General features: G+C 35.8%; 1 protein-coding gene across 2 annotated transcripts; it reads right to left on the minus strand.

The window, feature by feature from the left end:
* Positions 1 to 7,130: 7,130 nt before the first annotated feature.
* Positions 7,131 to 18,133, minus strand: LOC131930039 (mucin-22). Of its 2 annotated transcripts, none has more exons than XM_059286404.1 (4): positions 18,022 to 18,133; positions 16,551 to 17,327; positions 15,923 to 16,055; positions 7,131 to 7,227 (listed from the first exon to the last, which is right to left on the minus strand). In XM_059286404.1, exons 1-3 carry the CDS (start codon positions 18,062 to 18,064, stop codon positions 15,976 to 15,978), a joined length of 900 nt encoding a protein of 299 aa, XP_059142387.1. In that variant the 5' UTR covers positions 18,065 to 18,133; the 3' UTR covers positions 7,131 to 7,227; positions 15,923 to 15,975. The 2 variants fall into 2 exon arrangements, with proteins under 2 accessions (XP_059142387.1, XP_059142386.1); XM_059286403.1 differs by lacking the exon at positions 7,131 to 7,227 and adding an exon at positions 15,371 to 15,582.
* Positions 18,134 to 21,824: the final 3,691 nt, after the last annotated feature.

Here is a 21,824-nt window from a genome sequence, read left to right on the forward strand (position 1 = left end):
TTGAGGGGGGTGCAAATCGAAAGTTTGAGAGGGGGGGGTGCAAATCGAAAATTTGAGGGGCGGGGGTGCAAATCGAAAGTTTGAAAGTTTGTCCCCGGGAAGGGTCGCTACGCCTCTGGGGGGTGACACCATTAAGTGCCGCACCGGGTGACAGCCGACCTCACTATGCCACTGATGGAATGATATAGTTATATATCATAATCTTTTACCGTTTGTGCTCAAGAGAGTGCTACAAGGGGAGGCCACTCTCACACACACTTTATATAAACATCTACATCACAATGGGGCAGATGAAGTAGAGTTCATCTGTTTCAGTGACCCGGCATCTGAAGGGATAATGTGTTCAGCACTATGCCCAGCCGCCTTTATTTTCCCTAATGTGAGTTAGGTACCCATTAGAGCTGGATGGACGCAAGGGCGGTCCATTGACTTGAACCCGGATTCGAACTCGAGACATTCGATACCGCTGGTATCCGAGTATTGCAAGTATCTCTAATAAAGATCGTTCTACGCCAAGTTTAAAGTAACTTAACTAATAGTTTAATTCTCGTCTGCTCATTGGCTGTTTTGAACAGTATGCGCAATAAAGCTCAAGGAAATCTTTTGATAGTTTACCTAACTGGTCATGTAGTTAACACGTTCGTGTCGAGCTTAAAATCGCGATTACTTGTAATACGATGCTGTGTACCACACTGGTATTGGTAATCGAACTCAATAAATATTTAAAATGTAAAAATCAATTTTTCCCCAAGACAGCAACTGACGGTGCCAGACCAATTTTTACAGTATCGTAGGGTTGTAGTATCGTATCGAGAATCCTTTCGTAAGGTTGTAGTATCGTATCGAGATACCTTTCGTAAGGTTGTAGTATCGTATCGAGAATCCTTTCGTAGGGTTGTAGTATCGTATCGAGATTCCTTTCGTGGGGTTGTAGTATGGTATCGAGATTCCTTTCGTAGGGTTGTAGTATCGTATCGAGATACCTTTCCTAGTGTTAAACTATCGTATGGAGATTTCTTGCCTAGGGTTATAGTATCATTATGAGATTTCTTTTATCGGATTATTGTATAGTTAAGAATAGTATCTAGATCTATCTCTGCCGATTCATTTATGAAGTTCACGTTTAGGACTATGATTGTGGGTAGAGTTGGTTAGGATCAAAATGTTGATACTAACAAAAATAGCCTAGATCTAGACCTAAATGCAGCCGTTTTTATATGTACCCAACTGGCAATGCGGCTAAAATTGTCAAATTCCATTAAAATTGTGTTCATTTTTTTTTCTCGCTCATCTACAAGTCTCTATTGATTATATTCGACATTCAATGCAGTTAAGAATAAACGCCTTTATTTAAACTGATGACACAAGCGCACAGTTTCTTCCAGGCTCCGCCCATCCCCCCCCCCCCCCCCCCCCCGAATGAAAGGGAATTTATATAGAAAACATATACTTTTACCAGTGTCCGCCCCCCCCCCCCCGGAGAAAAAAGTCTGGAAGAAACACTGCACAAACGTACACAGCAATAACAGGACACAGCACGCTTACTGACAGCTTTGTGTCATTTCAGCTTACCGCTAACACACACTAGATCTAATGTTGCCAGATAAAGAAAAAAAAACAAAAAAAAAAACTCGCACATTTATTAAATAAATTAATAATAACAACTGCATATTACTAGATTATTGAGTGTATGACTGTCTACATGTAATTAATATAGATGACAGCGTTTTATGCATATACACGTGCTAATAATTAGAAAATAGAGCCAAAATGAAAATAACATACCGATTGTTGCAAAGAGAAGTAATTTCAAGAACGCTAACTCTTAGAGCGTCGTTAATGTAAACAAGACCAAATTTAAAAAAAAATGGGGGCCGTGGTTCGGCATATCGATCATTTCAATATTTTACAAGCCATAGAATCCTCTGCTGTTTTAGCCTAGGCGATAGCTGAGCGGTTGCTACAAAAAAAAATCATTGTATGATTACACTAGGGTTTGTTAGGGGACTTCGGCCTATGGGACTGACCAGCGCGAAAAAAAATGGGGATGGATCGGACACACATTATGAAAAGAAAAAAAATCGCAAAACATGCTTTGGACTGGAATCCCCAGGGAAAAAAAGAGGGTGGGCCGGACAAGGAAAACATGGAAGAGAACGGTTGAGGAAGAGGCGAAAACAGCTGGGCTCACATGGGCACAGATTAGAAGAGCAGCCCAAAACCGAGTCCACTGGAAATGTGTGGTTGCAGCCCTTTGCTCCCCAGGGGCCACAAAGGAATGATGATGATGATGAAGTGTTTACATAGCCGCTCTGGAACTCTGGGTGCCAAACCGTTTATTAACGAAAGTCGCACCCTCCCGGGCGCCGCCTGTAAGAATTTTTAAAAAAAATCTTCTAGGGAGTATTCTCATCTAATCCCCAAAGTTTCACGGTACTCGAATGAACGATGTCGAACCGCATCCAACTTTTATTGTTTTAAATACCGTATAAACAGAAAATCGCACCCTCCCGGGGCGCTGCCCTTGCGGAATTAAGTTTTTTTTGTGTGTGCAGAAATCTCCTCTGAAGTGTTCTAATCAACTCCCCAAAGTTTCGTGGCGATAGGATGAACATTGTCGAACCGCAATCGACTTTTATTTTTATATACCGTATATTAAGAAGAATCGAATCGCGCCCTGTCTGGGCGCCAACCGTACCAGTTTGAATTCTTTTTTCACGCAGTTACCTCCCCATGAGTATTCTAAACAACTTCTCAATGTTTCATGGCGATCAAATGAAAGGTGTAGACAGACATATGCGTATCTTAAATATACTGAAGGGAGGTTTAAACCAGTGTCTGTTACCTTCAAAATTTTAAGTGCTTGACCGCTAGCCCAAAGTGCCCATTGGAAACAAGATGGTACATGGGGCAGGTGAAGAAGAGTTCACCTGTTTCAGTGAGTCAGGCATATAAAGGGAGTGTTGTCAGGACTATGCTCAGACACCTTTACTTTACCTGATGTGAGTTGGGTACCCATCAGAGCTGAGTGGACTCAGGACGTTCTATGACAAGAACCCAGGATTTGAAATTGAGACTTTCAGGTTAGCAGAAGTTATGACTATACAAGTATACGCCAATAATTTGACAATAATTGTATATAGTAGACTAATATTTCTTTTAATTTCAACTACCTATATAAGAAATAAAATGCAAAATGTTACCGCAAAGATGTCATCATAGACTTAATTATATTTTAATGGTTTTTTTATAAGTTAAAAACCAAAAGAAACAAAAAATGTATATTTGTCATAAAACTTTATTAATTACAAAAATAATGTTTTTTTTCTAACAAACTCAAACAAATGTCTCCCATAAATAAGTCTTTAGTTCAACCCTCTTTAAAAAAATAAATATTTTATTTAGAAATGACATATTAGCTTCTTACTCACATTTTGATTCAGTTTGTAAAAAAATAGTTTTACAACCTAATATTAATGAGAAAATTTTCAAATTATTTTTGTAGACAAACCTCCATTTTTATAACAGATGGAGAAACATTATGCAGAAGTAGTATCTTTGTAGACATAATATATGCATAAAGTTGCGATATATTATCAAGACCTAATATCTTTTTGGTGTAGATTTACTTTATAAAGATGTAATATACTTTTAGGTCTACTATCTCTGGTTATCTAATCAAATTGAGTTTTAATTTTTTCTCTTAAAAAATGAAAGAGACTTTACATTTACTACAACTCAAACATATTAATGGTTTGCAGTAAGTAGATCATAAGAGAACTGTGAGTTTGAGAACTCATGTGGTATCCCTGTGAACTATGAATATTGAGGAGCTAAAAGTGCTTAATATAACTCTAGGATTAATCCAAATTAAAACCTACATTAGAATGATTAATCTGATAATTTTTCAAAAAGTTCATGTAAATGTACAGTTCCACATTACATAATCCAACCAGGATTTGTAGGCTTTCAAATCATGTGATGTCATTATTTTTCAGTACTTCTGAAGAAGCTGGGATTGTTACATATCCAAGTCTTTGTTACAAATCCTAGACCCATATTTCTCTTCAAAATGGGTAGGTCTCTATTTATCTTTTAACGTATACTGCAGAAGTAGTCTTCATCTTTCACGTAGTTTTTTCACAAACGTAACAGAATCTCTGTTTCGGATGCCAAAACTGCAGAAAAATATTGTAAAATGTCAGTAAGTACAGCTAACCAAACTTTGTATGACTGCTAACAAAATATTTTAAAATGTAAGTACAACTAACCAAATTTGTATGACTGCTAACAAAATATTTTAAAATGTCAGTAAGTACAACTAACCAAACTTTCTATGACTGCTCACAAAATATTTTAAAATGTCAGTTAGTACAACTAACTAAACTTTGTATGACTGCTAACAAAATGACTCCAATTTTTTTTAACAATAATGTCTCTATACACCAGTTTTTGAACAAACACATTCTTTTTAAAAAAAAACAGCACTGATGAATGAAATGAATAACAATAACAGTTCTTTAAAGTATATAATTTTACAAAACTTACTCAACTGTAGGGGCCAAGCCCCTGTATCAATAAAAGCAAAATAAAGTTCCCTTTTTTAACCTGACGGAGTTCACCTGTTTCTGTGACCTCTGCATATAAAGGGAAATTTAATTCCCCAATTATTACTAGCTCTGGCTTAATTTTATCATTTAAAAAAAAACACGCAAATAGCTGTAATATCTTAAATAGTGTGGTCCCATACCCCCCCCCCTCGCAAAGTAGCTGTAACATCTGCTGATGCTTGAAACTTAACTGAACGAAAAGTGGGTGTAAAATAATATTTTCCTGTCATTTTATATTTTAAATTAAATTATATTTTAGTGATAAAAATATAAAGTATTTAATTTTTTTTTTTACCTCTATTAACTTATTATAATCCATAAGTTTGACTCATTAAAATTTGATTTTTGCGCTAAAAAATGTGAAGTATTTTTTTTAAACCTCTTGTTAACATCCCTAAGTTAGATTCCATTAAAATTAAATTTTACCGATATAAAGTGTTTTGATTTTTTTTACCTCTTTAACTTCTTGTTATCATCCATAAGTTTGACTCCATTAAAATTCAACCAATAGCGTTTCCATATATACTTCCTGTACAGCAGAAAGGATTATAGGGAAAAAATAAAGTGTTAACACTGAACAAGTAGATACATTTTAAAATTAAATTCTTAACATTACAACAATGTGATAAAGCAATTTGTTTAATTTATTTAATGACAAACACCCTTTTTAACACAAAGTGATGTTAACTATTATTACGGAAACCACCCTTTTTAACACAAAGTGATGTTAACTATTATTACTTTTAAATAAAAAGTTAAACTAAGTAAATAGTGGTTCCAATATTTGGTTGGTCAAGTTTAACACAAGACACAGGAAATCCATTTGTTTCAAATTCAGTGACCACATAAACCTAGCACAAGTGACCTACAAACCAAAGAACCCTGTTTCAGTGACCCCTGGCATATGAAGGGATAGTGTGGTCAGCATTATTCCCAGCTGCCTATAACTACATGAGTCAAGTGCCCATCAGAGTTGGTGTCAGCATTATGCCCAGCTGCCTATAACTACATGAGTCAAGTGCCCATCAGAGTTGGTGTCAGCATTATGCCCAGCTGCCTATAACTACATGAGTCAAGCGCCCATCAGAGTTGGTGTCAGCATTATGCCCAGCTGCCTTTACTTTCACAAGTCAAGTGCCCACCAGAGTTGGTGTCAGCATTATGCCCAGCTGCCTTTACTTTCACAAGTCAAGTGCCCACCAGAGTTGGTGTCAGCATTATGCCCAGCTGCCTTTACTTTCACAAGTCAAGTGCCCACCAGAGTTGGTGTCAGCATTATGCCCAGCTGCCTTTACTTTCACAAGTCAAGTGCCCACCAGAGTTGGTGTCAGCATTATGCCCAGCTGCCTTTACTTTCACAAGTCAAGTGCCCACCAGAGTTGGTGTCAGCATTATGCCCAGCTGCCTTTACTTTCACAAGTCAAGTGCCCACCAGAGTTGGTGTCAGCATTATGCCCAGCTGCCTTTACTTTCACAAGTCAAGTGCCCACCAGAGTTGGTGTCAGCATTATGCCCAGCTGCCTTTACTTTCACAAGTCAAGTGCCCACCAGAGTTGGTGTCAGCATTATGCCCAGCTGCCTTTACTTTCACAAGTCAAGTGCCCATCAGAGTTGGGTGGACTCAGGGGATTACATTTAAAAAAAAATGAAAAATATCAAACAAGACTTACCAGCTAATATGTGTACTCCCCCCTCTTCTTATCTGAAGAAGAGTGAAATGTCTTTTGATGGCATGCTTCAGATCTATGACTTTAGCCTTCTGGGTCACAACAATGGCTGGAAGGAAGTTGAATTCTACTTTATTGATGTATACATATTTTATTTTTCATTATAATAAATAATTAACAGAGAAATATTGATCTAGTTTAAGTAAAAAAAGAAATGTTTTAAAATAGCAATAATTACACTTATTTATTATCCTAATCAAAAGCTTCACTTACGAGCTATTTCCCCATCCTGCCTTCTGACATTGACAAGCATTGCCTGACCATACTCTAGAGCAATCAATGAGTTCACTTCTTCCAGTGTAACATGAGGATCAAGATCACGGAGGAATGGATCGTTCTAACAAAATATTTTAAGACATAAAAACAGCAGTTTAAAAACTTTCCTGTTGCAACAGACCAAGATCTTGTAGGAAAAGATCCTTCTGATAAAAATATTTTTAGACAAGAAATATACAAAGATTTTCAAGTTTCCTGTTAAAATGGAGATGAAGAAATTATGAACACATTTGATAGTAAGGCAGATTACTATACTTAGCCTTACTCAAATCCTCATCAACAATCTAAACTTGATAACTCTGATTCTCTGCCTGTTATATCTATGGCTTAGCAGAATTTTGTCAAACATTATACAGTACATTTTTATTATTTTTGTTATACACAAGTTAGAATCTATAATTTCAGTTGAGATAAACAATATGCTCGAATTAGATATACAACATACCACAATGAGACCTGCCAGCATATCTTGTGCTGTGCTCATTGCTTCAGAATGAGTGAAAGTTGGAATAAGCTCTTCCTTTTTTATTTCATTTAACTTTTCATCCTTCATTTCCGGTATCTCCATCTCCATTGTTATTGTTTATCCAGTAGCCTCCTCAATACGTCCAAACCTGTAAAGCAAATTATGCGATGAGATACTTATACATTGAAAAATTTAAAAAAAGAAGGATGGACACTTATTTAGTATCTAGTAGAAAAGCAGATTTAGACCTACAGGACTATTCATCAGTTCAAAATAGGTATTGGCTTATCTCTTCTTTTATTCTATTAGCACTAAGCTATTTAATCTATTTATTATTAATGGACACTACTGAGTTTGATGAAATGGATCCAATCTTTATTGTTGATATGGATAAAAAACAAGTCATTTATGTTATAATCAATTGTTATTCATAACTTTTATCTCTCAATGCAATGAGCCAGGCGGTGGGTTGAGGCCATGTCGGGGTTTGTTCTGCGAGGGATATAAAGGGTTGACTCAAAATATCGTCCAAATAAATATATATGGTTACAAAAATCTGACTGTTAGTTTACGGAGTTCTGGTACAGCCAATCAATGTTTACTTGAACTTAGTGAAACTTAAGGTTTTAACTTAGGCTTGATAAAATAAAATAGAACAAAGTGACTACTCAAAAGAAGCTTCTTTCCCCCAAGTGCTAGTCTGGTCGGCAGAAGATGCAAAACGCAATGACATTTATAACCAGGCAATGGGATCAAATCATCCTTTTATAGCTGCGCAATGGGCTCGACATATCCTTTTATAGAGGCGCGATCATGATGGGATCAAACTACTCTTATTCTTCTGACAACTCTATCTGGTCAGTGTGATTGAGCAGTTGCGCTTTGGGCAGGTTGTCAGGGTTTGAGGATTCATAGTATAGTTATATTAAAGCCTATATCTAGTAAAGAGTTCGGGATCAATTTTAATAGCCTATTTAAATCTGCTATTTAAGTATGTATCATGTTAATTCCTGTTCCATCAAAACAACAAATTGGCCTAAACAACGAACATTTAGATCAGTGGTTCCCAAACTTTTTCGAGTGGTGACCCCCTTTTATAAAAAGTAAGTGACCCATGACCCCCATAGAATTAAAAAGTCGAAATTAGTGAGGAAATTAATAATCACTAAATTACGATTTTCTAGTAGACTTTCAATAACCATTATTCTTGATAACTGTTTTAATGCGATGGGTGAAATTGAATGCCTCTGCATTAATTTATTTCTTTGTTTTGTGTTCGAATATGTCTGCTAGGAGTGTTACTCTCTCCAACCACTTTTTGTCGTTAAAGTATATCAAAAGGTCTTGTTTCCCTTGCACTTCCAAGAACAGCTTCATTTCATCTTTCAATTCAAAAACTCGATTCACATTTCCTATAGACAGCCAGCTTACTGAAGAGTAAAACCTCGTGATCTTTATTCATGTCTTTGCACAGTTCTTGAAACAGACGAGTGTTTAGGGCTCCAGAATTAATATATTTACAACTTTTATTAGCAATGGAGTCTGAAGAGTCTTGCTGACGAGGGCATACCGGTGAATCATGCATTGGATTCCCCTTCATTAGGGAGCTAAATCTTTTACTTTATTTTTTGAAAGCCCAATTTTGACCCAAACATGACGCACCATCCGTACAAGCCCCACAGCCTTTTCCCATTTTAATCATCCAGTTTCAAAAAAAGTATTTATTTTATCCATAATATCTTCACAAAATAGCAACTCTTTCAAAAAGAGAAGCAACTGCTAAGACGAACTCAGGTCTGTTGATTCATCAAATTGAAAAGCAGCAAACAATGGTGAAAGCTTGATTTCATTTAAAATTAGCTTTTTAACATCTACTGACATGTCTTCTATATGCCACTGAATAGTATTATTAGACAGAGATATTTGTTGCATCTTTACTGCACTGGAATCCCCAAGAATTAATTTTAACACCCTCAACATGCAGCGTTTGATGAGATTTTCTCCTATTGTGCGAGGTTTTTTTGGTTGGCAATTTCTTATACGACTTCATATGATGCTTGCACTAATGCTGTGTTTTCTTGGTGAAAACTTTCTGTTCGATAAAGTTGCTGACGTTTGCAACTAGCTTCATGCCGACGAAGGAACTCCATATCTTTTTTGGTGTGCTTCGAATGACTCGTCTCAAAATGCTGTTTTAACTTTGAAAGCTTCATAGACAAGACTAAGAACAACTTTGCACAGTACGCATTGTTTATTGTTTATCTAAAATTCGAATTTCATATATTCTTCTAAATATTTGTGCTTTTTTTTCATTGCTAGGGTTTAGTCTACCAGTTGGCGAACACCCAGAAAGCCCTTCGCGACCCCAGTTTGGGAACCCTTAATTTAATTTAGATGATAAGAAAAACCAAGTAAATGAAGCGCTATGCGAATGCACATCTTCTTCCAGCTAGAATCAGCCTTAATAAAAATGTAGCCTTAAACTCAAAATATTATTTTCAAGTTCTCTGGATTTGACACTCCTATAAACATTGATTCTAAAAATATTAGCCCTAAATTTCTGAATTATTTTTCAGGCTTAGGGCATAAGTTTTTTAAAATATTTTTTATTACCGTTGCTTTGATTGCAAAGAAAAAAAAAGAAAAAAAAAAAAAAAAAGACATCAATTTTATCCATTTCAACATTAATAAATAATAGGTAAAACGAATGGTATAGCTGTAAAAAAAGCCCAGTAAAACAATTGCTGTCACAAAGTTCTGAATCCACTAGAAGTACTGTAAACCATACTTTATTTGGCACCAACTTTAATACAGAACGTTTAAAACTTGGATGAATGATTTTAATTGCTGTTATTCATTCGTTTTAAGTGTTTCTGCTAAATATTTCTGCAACTAAACATTGTTCTAGTCATTATTACTATTTCTGTAATCATTTTTACTTAGGCCTAGCAGCTAGCTAGATCTAGTTAATTGATTGTCGCAAACTCTCTGCAAGTCAAAAACATTGAACAGATCTACTACACTTGACTTTATTATTTATATATTTTTAGATCTACTAATTTAAATCTACTATAATAGCCTTTATTCCTATTATTATTTCCTTATGATGATTAAACTTAAAATAAACTGGGAGTGATCTCCCCTAAACTTTCTCGAATATTCTTATATAAAACAACAGGGGATGGGAACTCGGGATATAGTTATGATTTTTAATCCATTTTAAATACATAAACTTTTAAAAATAAAATAGAATCTCATAGAAAAAAGTATTGCACACCAAGTGAACGCCGAATAAAGATGTTCATAATGGTGCGCAATATTATTAGTACTTTATAAATTTAGATGCGTTTTTGAGAAATCGGAAATAGCGTAAATTAGTACTTCCCGTCAACGGAAATTACTCAAAATTTAACAGAAGGTAGAGAATTAGATCTTTTATTTACATGTGAAATTTCATAGTACTATCTGAAATAGTACTCAAGTTATAGGCTTTTGAAAAATTCAAAGTAGAAAAAGTACCACTTCCGGTTATCGGAAATCACTCAAAAGTTGATACGGATCTACGATTTTGATAAAATACTTATATATGAAATTTCATCAACCTAGCTGTAACGGTACTCAAGTAATCGTATTTACACACACACACACACACAGACATACGAACAAGATTGCAAAATTATGTTTTTCCGTATCAGTGAGGTGTAAAAAGTCGAGATTTGTAAAAATCTCGATTTTTTTTTTACACGATTACAATACTTTCTCTATACTACGTATATACGAGAAAGTAAAACTAAAATATTAATTTACTATGACCAACATTATTTATATTTTAATGGTCAAATAAAACATGGTTTACCCGTAACTTACAATTACAAAAGTCAAAAAACATTACCAGAAAATTTCCTATGCCAAACTAAGGTATTATCAAATAATATTAGATTCTAATTCTAGGCCTAATAAATTAGTAATACATTTATTAAGTTATTGAAGTTATCAATGACATGATGGACTCTACACTACTCAGTTGTGACTACTGACTGAACTGAGTATAGTCACTATAGTGTATACTATTATATTGACTAGACTAGTCTACCTACTCGGTACGACTAATGTCCATTAGTTTAGTCTCATTAGTCTATATTAAATTACAAATGCTGGTAATCTATTGCTAAACAACTGAATTGTTTAAAAACAGGTACATGAGTGACAGTTTTTAAACATTTTTGTAATTGTTAAAACATAAATCTTTCTAAAAAGTGAAATAATTATAAAAATTTGATGAGTCACCCTTTTTTCACAGATTTTACGTACCTAAAACGATACCAACTACTAAATCTTAATATTAAAAATAAGTAAGTACCTCTTGTACTATTGTTACTGTTATTGAATACTATCCCGTGAGTGAAAAACCCCACCACTGCCAGCGGGGCCACTGTTCAGCAGGCCTAAAGCATATGTCATAGAATGAACATAAGTTCACATGATTGCCTGAGATAAAATATTATAGATAATAGATCGCCATTTATGGTTAAATCAATTTAAATATCCTGAAATTGACTTTTATCAACCCTTTTATCAAATATCATCTATAATGATTAGTGGTGGGGGGGGGGGGAATCGACCACAGAGATATGTAAAAAAACGAATGAAAGCTGGAAGCAACCGAAGCCGTTACAGAAAACTGTATTATTTAAATAATTAAGGATGTTTTGATAGTAAAAGCCAACCGCTTAGCCTTCAGTTAGGCCTAAATGTATCACTAATGAATGACGTCATTCTTTTACAGCGTGTCTTCCTCCCACAACCATCCCCAGTTACCACCAAAAAAAAAAACAACCTGACTCTTCTCAAAAATCAAATCGCTGAGTTCTACTCAACCTCTCCCCACCACAAATCACAATTTCTATCTAAAACAATAGGTTCATAATTATATTTGTTCTGTAATAGTGCATGCTGTCTTAACCCCGTAAAAGCGACGTCATTTAGGGATGGTTGGATTACTGCAAAAAGTGTTCAAAAGTTCGACCTCCCAACAATCGTTGTGGTCTTGGATGCAAACTATTAAGTCTGAAAAGGTCTATTGGTTATTCATTTAAACTATATTGGAAAAAAAAACGACAAATTACTATACAGGCATATATTAAAACAATACAAAACAGCCATATTAAATAAAAAAATCAACACAACAAACATGCGAATAGACAATGTTTCAAGGGTAACTACTCTATTATTGTTTTTGAAACATGGCCGCTGCTAGTAGTTACTCATTGTTGTCTCGAACAGGGTAGTTTAAAGTTTATTCCAGGATATTTTTGACTGGTTTGGTCATGAATTTTGATTTTTTATTCTATTATCTGTTATATTATGTAAATATGTCATAAATACGGCCAAATGAAACAAATATTCACTAGTTACCTCCACCGCACATTACTAGCTACGTTGGAATTTACGACGCTAAACTAAGCCTAAGGTTTTACCGCTTTTTTTACAAGTAGGCTACTAGATCTAGATTCTTAGGTGTTGAAATAATACATTAAAACTAGATCTAGATCAACATTAAATTGCTAACATGAAAAAAAAATCGGGCAGTCCTGATATCTATTTTTTTTTTAGATCGCGTGCCACCTAGGATAAAGATTTAATTACGTAACGCGGAGCGAACCGTGCAAATGCAGCCAAATGAATAAGTACTAGTTTACTTGACGGACTACTAACTATAATAACTAAACTAAGTGGTAAGTAGATCTAGATATCTATTAAAATTCTAGATTCTAGTTTAATATTATATTAATTATTAGGCCAATACCAGACCAGCCTGCGCCGATTTTTTTACGCACCAAAACTCCTAAACCTAAAACAAACAATGAATGGACGCAAGCGAGAAAAGTCTCGAGAGGTCCATAAATTAATTTAAAAATCATGCACGGCCTAGTTACAATTAATATGGTTATAAAATAAAATCCTGTCTGTCTGGTTTTTTTTGGACTTTAGGCCTACTAAAGATTGGATGTATTTGATGTTTTTAATAGTTTCGGTAACTAAATAAAATAAAAAAAAAAGCAAAAACAATTTGGTTTTCACGTGTAATGGCGACATAAACAATGGCATCCTGCTATTCGATAGGCCGCCAAAAATTCTAAAAATAGAAAAACTAAGTCATGGGGTTTAAATTTGCATTGTAATTAAAAAACTTGATCTGCAAAGTTTTGTAAACAAATAGTTATCGATCACTAAGTTACTGTACAGCCAATCAATATTTGTCTTACGAAAGTGAAACATCCGGTTATAACTTAGGCTTGATGAAAATAAATAGAAATGTAGCCTTAAGCGGCAACCTTAAACTTAAATTATTTTCAAGTCAATCAAGTTCTCTGGATTTGCAACTTTTATATATATTATAGCATAGGCCTATTCTAAAAAAATAAAATTTCTAAATTAATTTAAGGCTCAAGTTTTTATTTTTTTTTACGGTCTAAATCTAAAAAGCACATTTTTATTCCATGTCAACACAACATTTTTACACTACGGAAGGATTCTCGTCAACTCACTGTCACTGGTGTCCATTATTATTATTAAACTTAGGCCTATTTTTTATTATTTTATTAGATCTAGATATCTAGATCTAGATTTAGATGATAGAGATCTAAGATTTGATTACCCAAATGCCAAAAAAGAGTTTTTTTTGGTACTCCTTCCTAGATGAAACTAAGTATAATTTAAAAATAAGCCTATCAGATTTTTAAAGCTCTTCCAAACCTGAGTGACAGAATTTTCCCTAACCGGCCCAATTTTATTTTTAGTAAATGCGAATGCAAAACGGAAATAGATCTAGGGGCCTAATCCATTTTCCTTTTTTATCTTTTTTTTAATTCGATGTATTTACATTTTTAATTTTTTAATTTTCTTATATTTACTTTCTGGTAGTGATTGGCCTATAGGCTACGGAAAATATATAGAATCTAGGTTAAATTATGTAATCGTGCAAACAATCAAAATCGAGTCGAAAAACAACTTTTGCAATCTTGCCTTGGAAAAAAAATTAAACCTTGATAAAATGCCCAAGTTAAATCAACCACATCAAGTAATCCAATCCCCCCCCCGAAGAGATGCCTGGAAGAAACTCTGCTGGGTTCTGTTAATCAGTGTTTCAGATTTACCTTTGCACAACTGCCCCACCCCTCCCCACACTTGTACTACACATTTTTTGTTTGTTTTAATGCATTGCTGGAGTCAAATCAGCCTTAAGAAAAGATCTTGTTGTTTTCCTAGATGGTGTTGATGGTGGATGTTATAGGCAACATGTTAATATCTTGACACTTGTAAAAAAGAAAAAGACTAAAAAAAAAAAAAAAAAAATGTTAAGGGATGTAACTCATATAAATTTGAGGAAAGCGAGTTAAATTTTGTTATGTCCCTTCTCACGTATTATTCATAGCTCCTTGTAGACTATGTTTATAATTTTTTTGTACTGTATTTTCTTTATTTGTGTTAGTTAGACTTCCAATAGCTTTAGTTTGGTCTATTGTAGTCAAATAAAATAACAAAAACAAGTATCGGTGAATGACAAAAGTAACAAATACGGACGCTCTAAATCGTTTCTAGCCTGTAAACAGTTTTTCCAGCTGCCTGCCTGTTTCTAGCCTGTAAGCTGTACATGTCTAGCCTGTAAGCTGTACATGTCTAGCCCGTAAGCTGTACATGTCTAGCCTGTAAGCTGTACATGTCTAGCCTGTAAGCTGTTCATGTCTAGCCTGTAAGCTGTACATGTCTAGCCCGTAAGCTGTACATGTCTAGCCTGTAAGCTGTACATGTCTAGCCCGTAAGCTGTACATGTCTAGCCTGTAAGCTGTACATGTCTAGCCTGTAAGCTGTACATGTCTAAAGCTGTACATGTCTAGCCTGTAAGCTGTACATGTCTAGCATGTAAGCTGTACATGTCTAGCCTGTAAGCTGTACATGTCTAAAGCTGTACATGTCTAGCCTGTAAGCTGTACATGTCTAGCCTGTAAGCTGTACATGTCTAGCCTGTAAGCTGTACATGTCTAGCCTGTAAGCTGTACATGTCTAAAGCTGTACATATCCAGCCTGCCATCTGTGTATAACATGAGCTCTACTTCCTCTGGCTTAAGGTTGTCAAAGTGCTTACCCTTTACACTTTGTGTAACCTCTTCATGTACCGAACACACTCGTGTTTCAGTATGGCTAACGAGAACTACACACAGACATAAACAACAAACTGCAGGAAAATCTAAAGCCTGTTTGCAAAACAAAAATTTTTTATTTTTGATATTTGAAAAAAAAGCAACTAATTATTAAAAACTAAGGCATATAATAATAAAACGATGTAAAAAAAAGTGACATCATGAACTTTGGAAAAATTTCTTGTTTTGTTTCGTATTCCTAAAGTTAAATTTTTTTTAAAGATTTAGATGAAGTGGAACAAAACAGCTGTTTGGACATCATTTACCTAGGGACGATTTCCGTACAAACAGTGGTTTATTCTCTGGAATGTTACATACAAGAATGGTCATGTCGTCAATAGATTTCAGCGATTTTAAATTTGTAACAAAAAATAGATGTAGGCATACGGACGGAAAATTTTTGTAGAAATTTAAGATATAATTATAATATATTTACAATCGGAGATGGAAGTTTAATTATGTACAAACATTTTTTTTAGCATTGACAAAATACATTTTACAACCCGAAAAGTAAAAAAAAAAAAGGATTTTTTAATTTTTAGATTTCCAAGAATGTTCTAGATTCTAGATCTAGAGAACATTTTAAATTTTAATAGCATTTTAAAAATGATAAAATTTTTAGAGAGTAGAATAAATACATACAAGCTCTGAAAAGTAAATAAAAAAAAATTCCTTTGCAAAAATCAGTTTCATTATTAATTCAGCAAAAAGTAACGCACGACAGCCAGCAACAGGAGCAACATGGGTTTAGTTGGTCGCAGCAGGCCGCCTGCATCTGAAAAATACGGGAGCTATTTTTAGTAACGGTTATCTGGAAATTAAAAATAACATTTTAGCATTAGCGAAAGAAATATTATGAATTACTATAAAGAATATAATTGTAGGCATGTATGTAAGGTAGAGTGGCAGTCACATAAGGGGTGGCATGCTAGACAAAATAACATAAAATGTTTTTTAAAGATCAAACTATTGAAGAGCAGAAAACTAAAATTGGAATACAAATTTAAAAAAAAAATATCGATATGTGGCGTAGAGGTGGTTGCATGACTACGATATGTACTTGGATTAAGCTTTGATAAGGCCAGTCGTGTGTGTGGGGTCTGAGTGTGGTGTAGAAATCTGAGTATTCGATTGTGCAGGATTTTATTATGTGTGATTTCTGCAGACGTATTTTTGGATACTGTTGTTTTACGCCTCTGATTATTATGAATTGGTGCATTATTGGTATAAATTTTGTTAAAACTTTTTACAAGTGAATGGATATACTTACTGTATTTTGTTGTTGTAGGCAAGCGAGCTGTTGTCCTCGCTGCTCCAGTTTTGGGCGAGCTGGTACTCTCTGCTCCAGTTTTGGGCGAGCTGGTACTCTCTGCTCCAGTTTTGGGCGAGCTGGTACTCTCTGCTCCAGTTTTGGGTGAGCTGGTACTCTCTGCTCCAGTTTTGGGTGAGCTGGTACTCTCTGCTCCAGTTTTGGGTGAGCTGGTACTCTCTGCTCCAGTTTTGGGTGAGCTGGTACTCTCTGCTCCAGTTTTGGGTGAGCTGGTACTCTCTGCTCCAGTTTTGGGTGAGCTGGTACTCTCTGCTCCAGTTTTGGGTGAGCTGGTACTCTCTGCTCCAGTTTTGGGTGAGCTGGTACTCTCTGCTCCAGTTTTGGGTGAGCTGGTACTCTCTGCTCCAGTTTTGGGTGAGCTGGTACTCTCTGCTCCAGTTTTGGGCGAGCTGGTACTCTCTGCTCCAGTTTTGGGTGAGCTGGTACTCTCTGCTCCAGTTTTGGGTGAGCTGGTACTCTCTGCTCCAGTTTTGGGTGAGCTGGTACTCTCTGCTCCAGTTTTGGGTGAGCTGGTACTCTCTGCTCCAGTTTTGGGTGAGCTGGTACTCTCTGCTCCAGTTTTGGGCGAGCTGGTACTCTCTGCTCCAGTTTTGGGTGAGCTGGTACTCTCTGCTCCAGTTTTGGGTGAGCTGGTACTCTCTGCTCCAGTTTTGGGCGAGTTTGTTGTACTCGTTGAGTACAGAGGGTCCATTGTTGAAGCCAAACCAATCGCCAAGACTGAAAAAAAAATCCAAATTAAAGTAGGTACAGGACTAAGTTCTATGTAATCTTCTTTTCTTCAAGGTAATTCTGCGGCACGCACGTCATTATAAAATCTTTTAAATTTACTTACGTTTAAAAACTAATACAATTGATCCGTAGGGCCATATAGCTTACAATAAGGCCATAGAGCTAAATGTTGATGTAGCGCCATATATAGATGGCCATAAGTCCATATAGCTGACAATAGGGCCATAGCTGGGCCAAATAGCTGGCCATATGGCCATACAGCTGGCCATAGATGTAGAACCATATAGCTGACCATAAACGTAGAACCATATAGCTGACCATAGATGTAGAACCATATAGCTGTTCATAGATGTAGAACCATATAGCTGACCATAGATGTAGTACCATATAGCTGACCATAGATGTAGAACCATATAACTGACCATAGATGTAGAACTATATAGTTGACCATAGATGTAGTACCATATAGCTGACCATAAATGTAGAACTATATAGCTGACCATAGATGTATAACTATATAGCTGACCATAGATGTAGAACTATATAGCTGACCATAGATGTAGTACAATAAAGTTGACCATAGATGTAGAAGTACGGTAATATACTTGACCACAGACGTACAGCCATATAGTTGACCGAACATTAAAATCAATTTAAAGTTACCAAACAATAGAATACTTACCGAGCGATATCAGCATAAGTCCACATTTCAACACGAACTTCATCTTACTTCTCTTCAGTGGCAAAGCTTACAAGTAGACTTTTCAAATTTAAGTCTGCAGGCAAGGCCTCACAGATGAATAACAGAGTCTCGGCTGTGTTAGAAAGTCTTCGTCATTTATACCTTATTAGGTTCTCCCATGTGCTGATTGTTGTTGACAACTGGTTGTTGTTGACAACTGATTGTTGTTGACTACTAGCTGTCGTTGACAACAAGACTTTTTTTTTCGCTTTTTAAAGAGGTACGTTGAGGAGGACAATACTTCCGAAAAAGAGGTAGGGGGGGGGAATGGAGGAGGGGTATGAGGGAGGGGAATAGACAATTTTATTATTTTGTTTTTCCTTTTGTCCATTCTTGACGTCTGTAACGTGTTTGCTAATCAATTAAACTCTACATACATGGCATAAATAATCCGGGGGAGGGGGGGGGGGGTGTGCGTGGGTGGGCTATGAGGGGGACGATTGGGCTTTGTAACGTTAACCTTTCTATCAGCCAAATAGAAGGAGAACGTCCCCGGATTCTTTTTTCGGGGTCATATGCAAATGCCTTACGGCCTAAGTGGATGAACACTTAACACAACGACCACTAGGGCTCGAATTTAATGTCTAGGGAAGCTAGTGATACTATTGTAATTAACACTCATCCAATCTACATACGACCTTTTAATCAGCGAACTCAGTTGCGGCAAAACACAAGGCTGAACTAGATAAAATATTTAATGTATAAAATATCAAAAACCCAACTTACAAAATGTAGGAAAAATCCCTATCACAGATTTCTACACTGTCTAAAGAACAGCTACAGGCCACACAACACTGCTGTAGCTTCAGGAATTACTTAGCGACAAGTAATATTAAACTAGAAGACTAAATCAACTGAAGAAAGCAAGACACACACAGGTCTTAAGTACTCTCACGTTCAAATGGTCAGACTCTATAGCCGGACAATATGGACGGCTGCCTGATAGACTGCCAGGTCAAGAAAAACTGCCTGCGACAAGTCTCAAATGGAGACTCACAGATCACTCAAGGCCACTTGAGCTACTGTTATCGTGCTGGTTGTGTTTCCTATGGTGTGACACTTTACGTGGTTCTAACCACTAGGCCACTAGTGGTGTTCCTAACCACTATGCCACATTACTCGGCAGCAAGCCGAGTTTCTAAGCCACTAGACCACTAGACACCATAGACTCTACTCAGTTTCTCACCAAGTATTCGAACCTCGGCCGCCGCCGTGGCGCGCCGAGATCCTAGCCATTGAGCTATGGGGTAGTCATCTGATCAGAATCATTCAATCAGATTTTAATGGAAAATTTCTATGTCTCAGACACCTTAATAAGTCAGTGGAAAAACCCCAGGTGTTACACCATCATTCCATATAAGGAATTATACAATGTCAAAATAAAAATGACTCGACCTAAGTAGGTCACATCCCCTCCCTTTTTGGAAGTGACAGATAGGTTCCACAAAAACATACATAGGGAACCAATCTGGCAATGAAATAACAAAAATGTTTTACAAATGTAGGCAATCAAAATCATAATACCAGATGAAAATATCCCTGAACATAAAAGGGAAGTAACTCCAACTTTTACAATTGGTGAAAGGGGAGTAACCCTTCAAAAAGTAATTATACATCAAAATCCCTCAAAAAAGGGTATTACAATATTTCCATGTGGATATTAAAAGTGGTAAACCCGCCAGGGTAAGACCTTTATTTCAATGACTAGCTACAATATCAATTGAGTCATATGAGACATATTATTATAAAAGATTACATATAATCAAAAACCACCTTTAATTAAGGTTCACCTGAAAATAAACAAAATATTCAACAGGATTGGAATTTTGAAAAAAATTCAAAACTCACACCACTCATTTTCATATGAGTGACACTCAAACAAAACCTGTTTATGGTCCTAATGAACCACAAAACATGTCACATGATCAATGTGTGTAACAAGATTTTACATCCTTGACAAACAATCAGCCACAACATTATCACTACCCTTAATGTGTGAAATTTCCAGATTAAAATTTTGGAAATATAAGCACCATCTCAATATTCTTTGATTTGTCTGTCCTAACTTAGAGGTAAATTTCAGGGGATCATGGTCAGAAAACACTCTGACTGGATTGGTAGAAGAAGAGACATAGACTTCAAAATGTTGTAATGACAAAACTAAAGCTAAAGCTTCTTTTTCAATAGTAGAATAATTCTTTTGGTTTTCATTTAACTTCCTGGAAAAAAAGGCAATGGGATGGTCAATTCCCATGTTGTCTTCTTGAAATAGGACTGAGCCAATGGCTAAGTTGCTAGCATCAATGGCAAGTTTAAAGGGCATGCTAAAATTTGGTGCAGCCATAACAGGAGCATTTGATAAAAATGACTTAATGGTTAAAAAAGCTTCTTGACATTTATTGGACCATTCAAATTCAACACCCTTTTTCAATAATGCAGTAAGAGGTTCAGCAATAGCTGAAAAGTTTTGACAGAACCGCCTATAGTAACCAGCCATCCCAAGGAACTTTTTGATCTCTTTACAATTTTTGGGAGGTGGCAACTTTACAATAGCATCTACTTTAGCTTCAATGGGCCGAACTTGGTTCGTTCCCACTTGATAACCCAAATAGGTAATTGAAGCTTTACAGAAATCACTTTTATGTAAGTTTACAGTAAAATTAACTTCAGACAATTTTCTAAAAAGGTTAGTCAATTGAACAATATGTTCTTCAAAAGTATTAGAAAATACAACTATATCATCTATGTAGGCCTCACATTGGTCTATGTCAGCAATGACAGAGTTAATGACTCTCTGGAAAGTTTGACCAGCATTTCGCATACCTAAGGGCATACGTTTGTATCTATAAAAACCATTAGGGGTTACAAAAGCAGATATTTCTTTTGCACGGTCAGATAAGGGGATTTGCCAGTATCCTGAAAGTAAATCAATTTTGGAAATTATTTTAGCTTGACCAACTTTATCAATAACGTCCTCTATCCGAGGTAAGGGATAGGAATCAGCTTTGGAGAGCGCATTCACCTTCCTAAAGTCGGTCACAAACCTGAAAGATCCACCGTCTTTCGGGACTAGGAGACATGGGGAACTCCAGTTGCTGAGACTGGGCTCAATGATATCATTCTTGAGCATATAATCAATTTCATCTTTTATCAAAGCAGCTTTTTCCGGGTTAACTCTATAGGGGTGTTGTTTAATGGGTTTTGCGTCACCAACGTTTACATCATGAGGTGGAACTTTCGCTTCTTTGGGGACATCCCCAAAAATAGAGGGAAATGTCTCAAATAACTGAGACAATCTATGGCTTTCCTCTGTGGACAAATGCATAAGGTGGACATTCAAATTATCTAAAAAGGAAGAATTTACCAATTTTGGGGGTTTCAATTTATCATGTATCACATCATCAGAAACATTTGAACATACAGGTAAAGTAATTTTAGCTGTGGAATGAAAATTGTTACAATTATCATAATACTTTTTCAGTGAGTTGACATGATACACTGTCTGTTTCTTTCTTCTGTCGGGCGTATTGACAACATAGTTCAAATCACTTAATTTTGAATGCACAGTAAAGGGTCCACAATATCTCAAGGATAACGCATTGTTCAGAGTAGGTACTAGCACAAGAACTTTGTCGCCTGGATTGAATGTTCGTTTACAAGAACTCTTATCATACAGTTCTTTCATTCTCACTTGGGCCTTTCTTAAGTTCTTGTGAGCCATTTCGCACACGGCTTTCAGTCGA

Source organism: Physella acuta, unplaced genomic scaffold (genome assembly GCF_028476545.2).
Source record: "Physella acuta isolate Inbredline_101_S28 unplaced genomic scaffold, ASM2847654v3 ptg001706l, whole genome shotgun sequence".
NCBI classification, from domain to species: Eukaryota; Metazoa; Mollusca; class Gastropoda; family Physidae; genus Physella; species Physella acuta.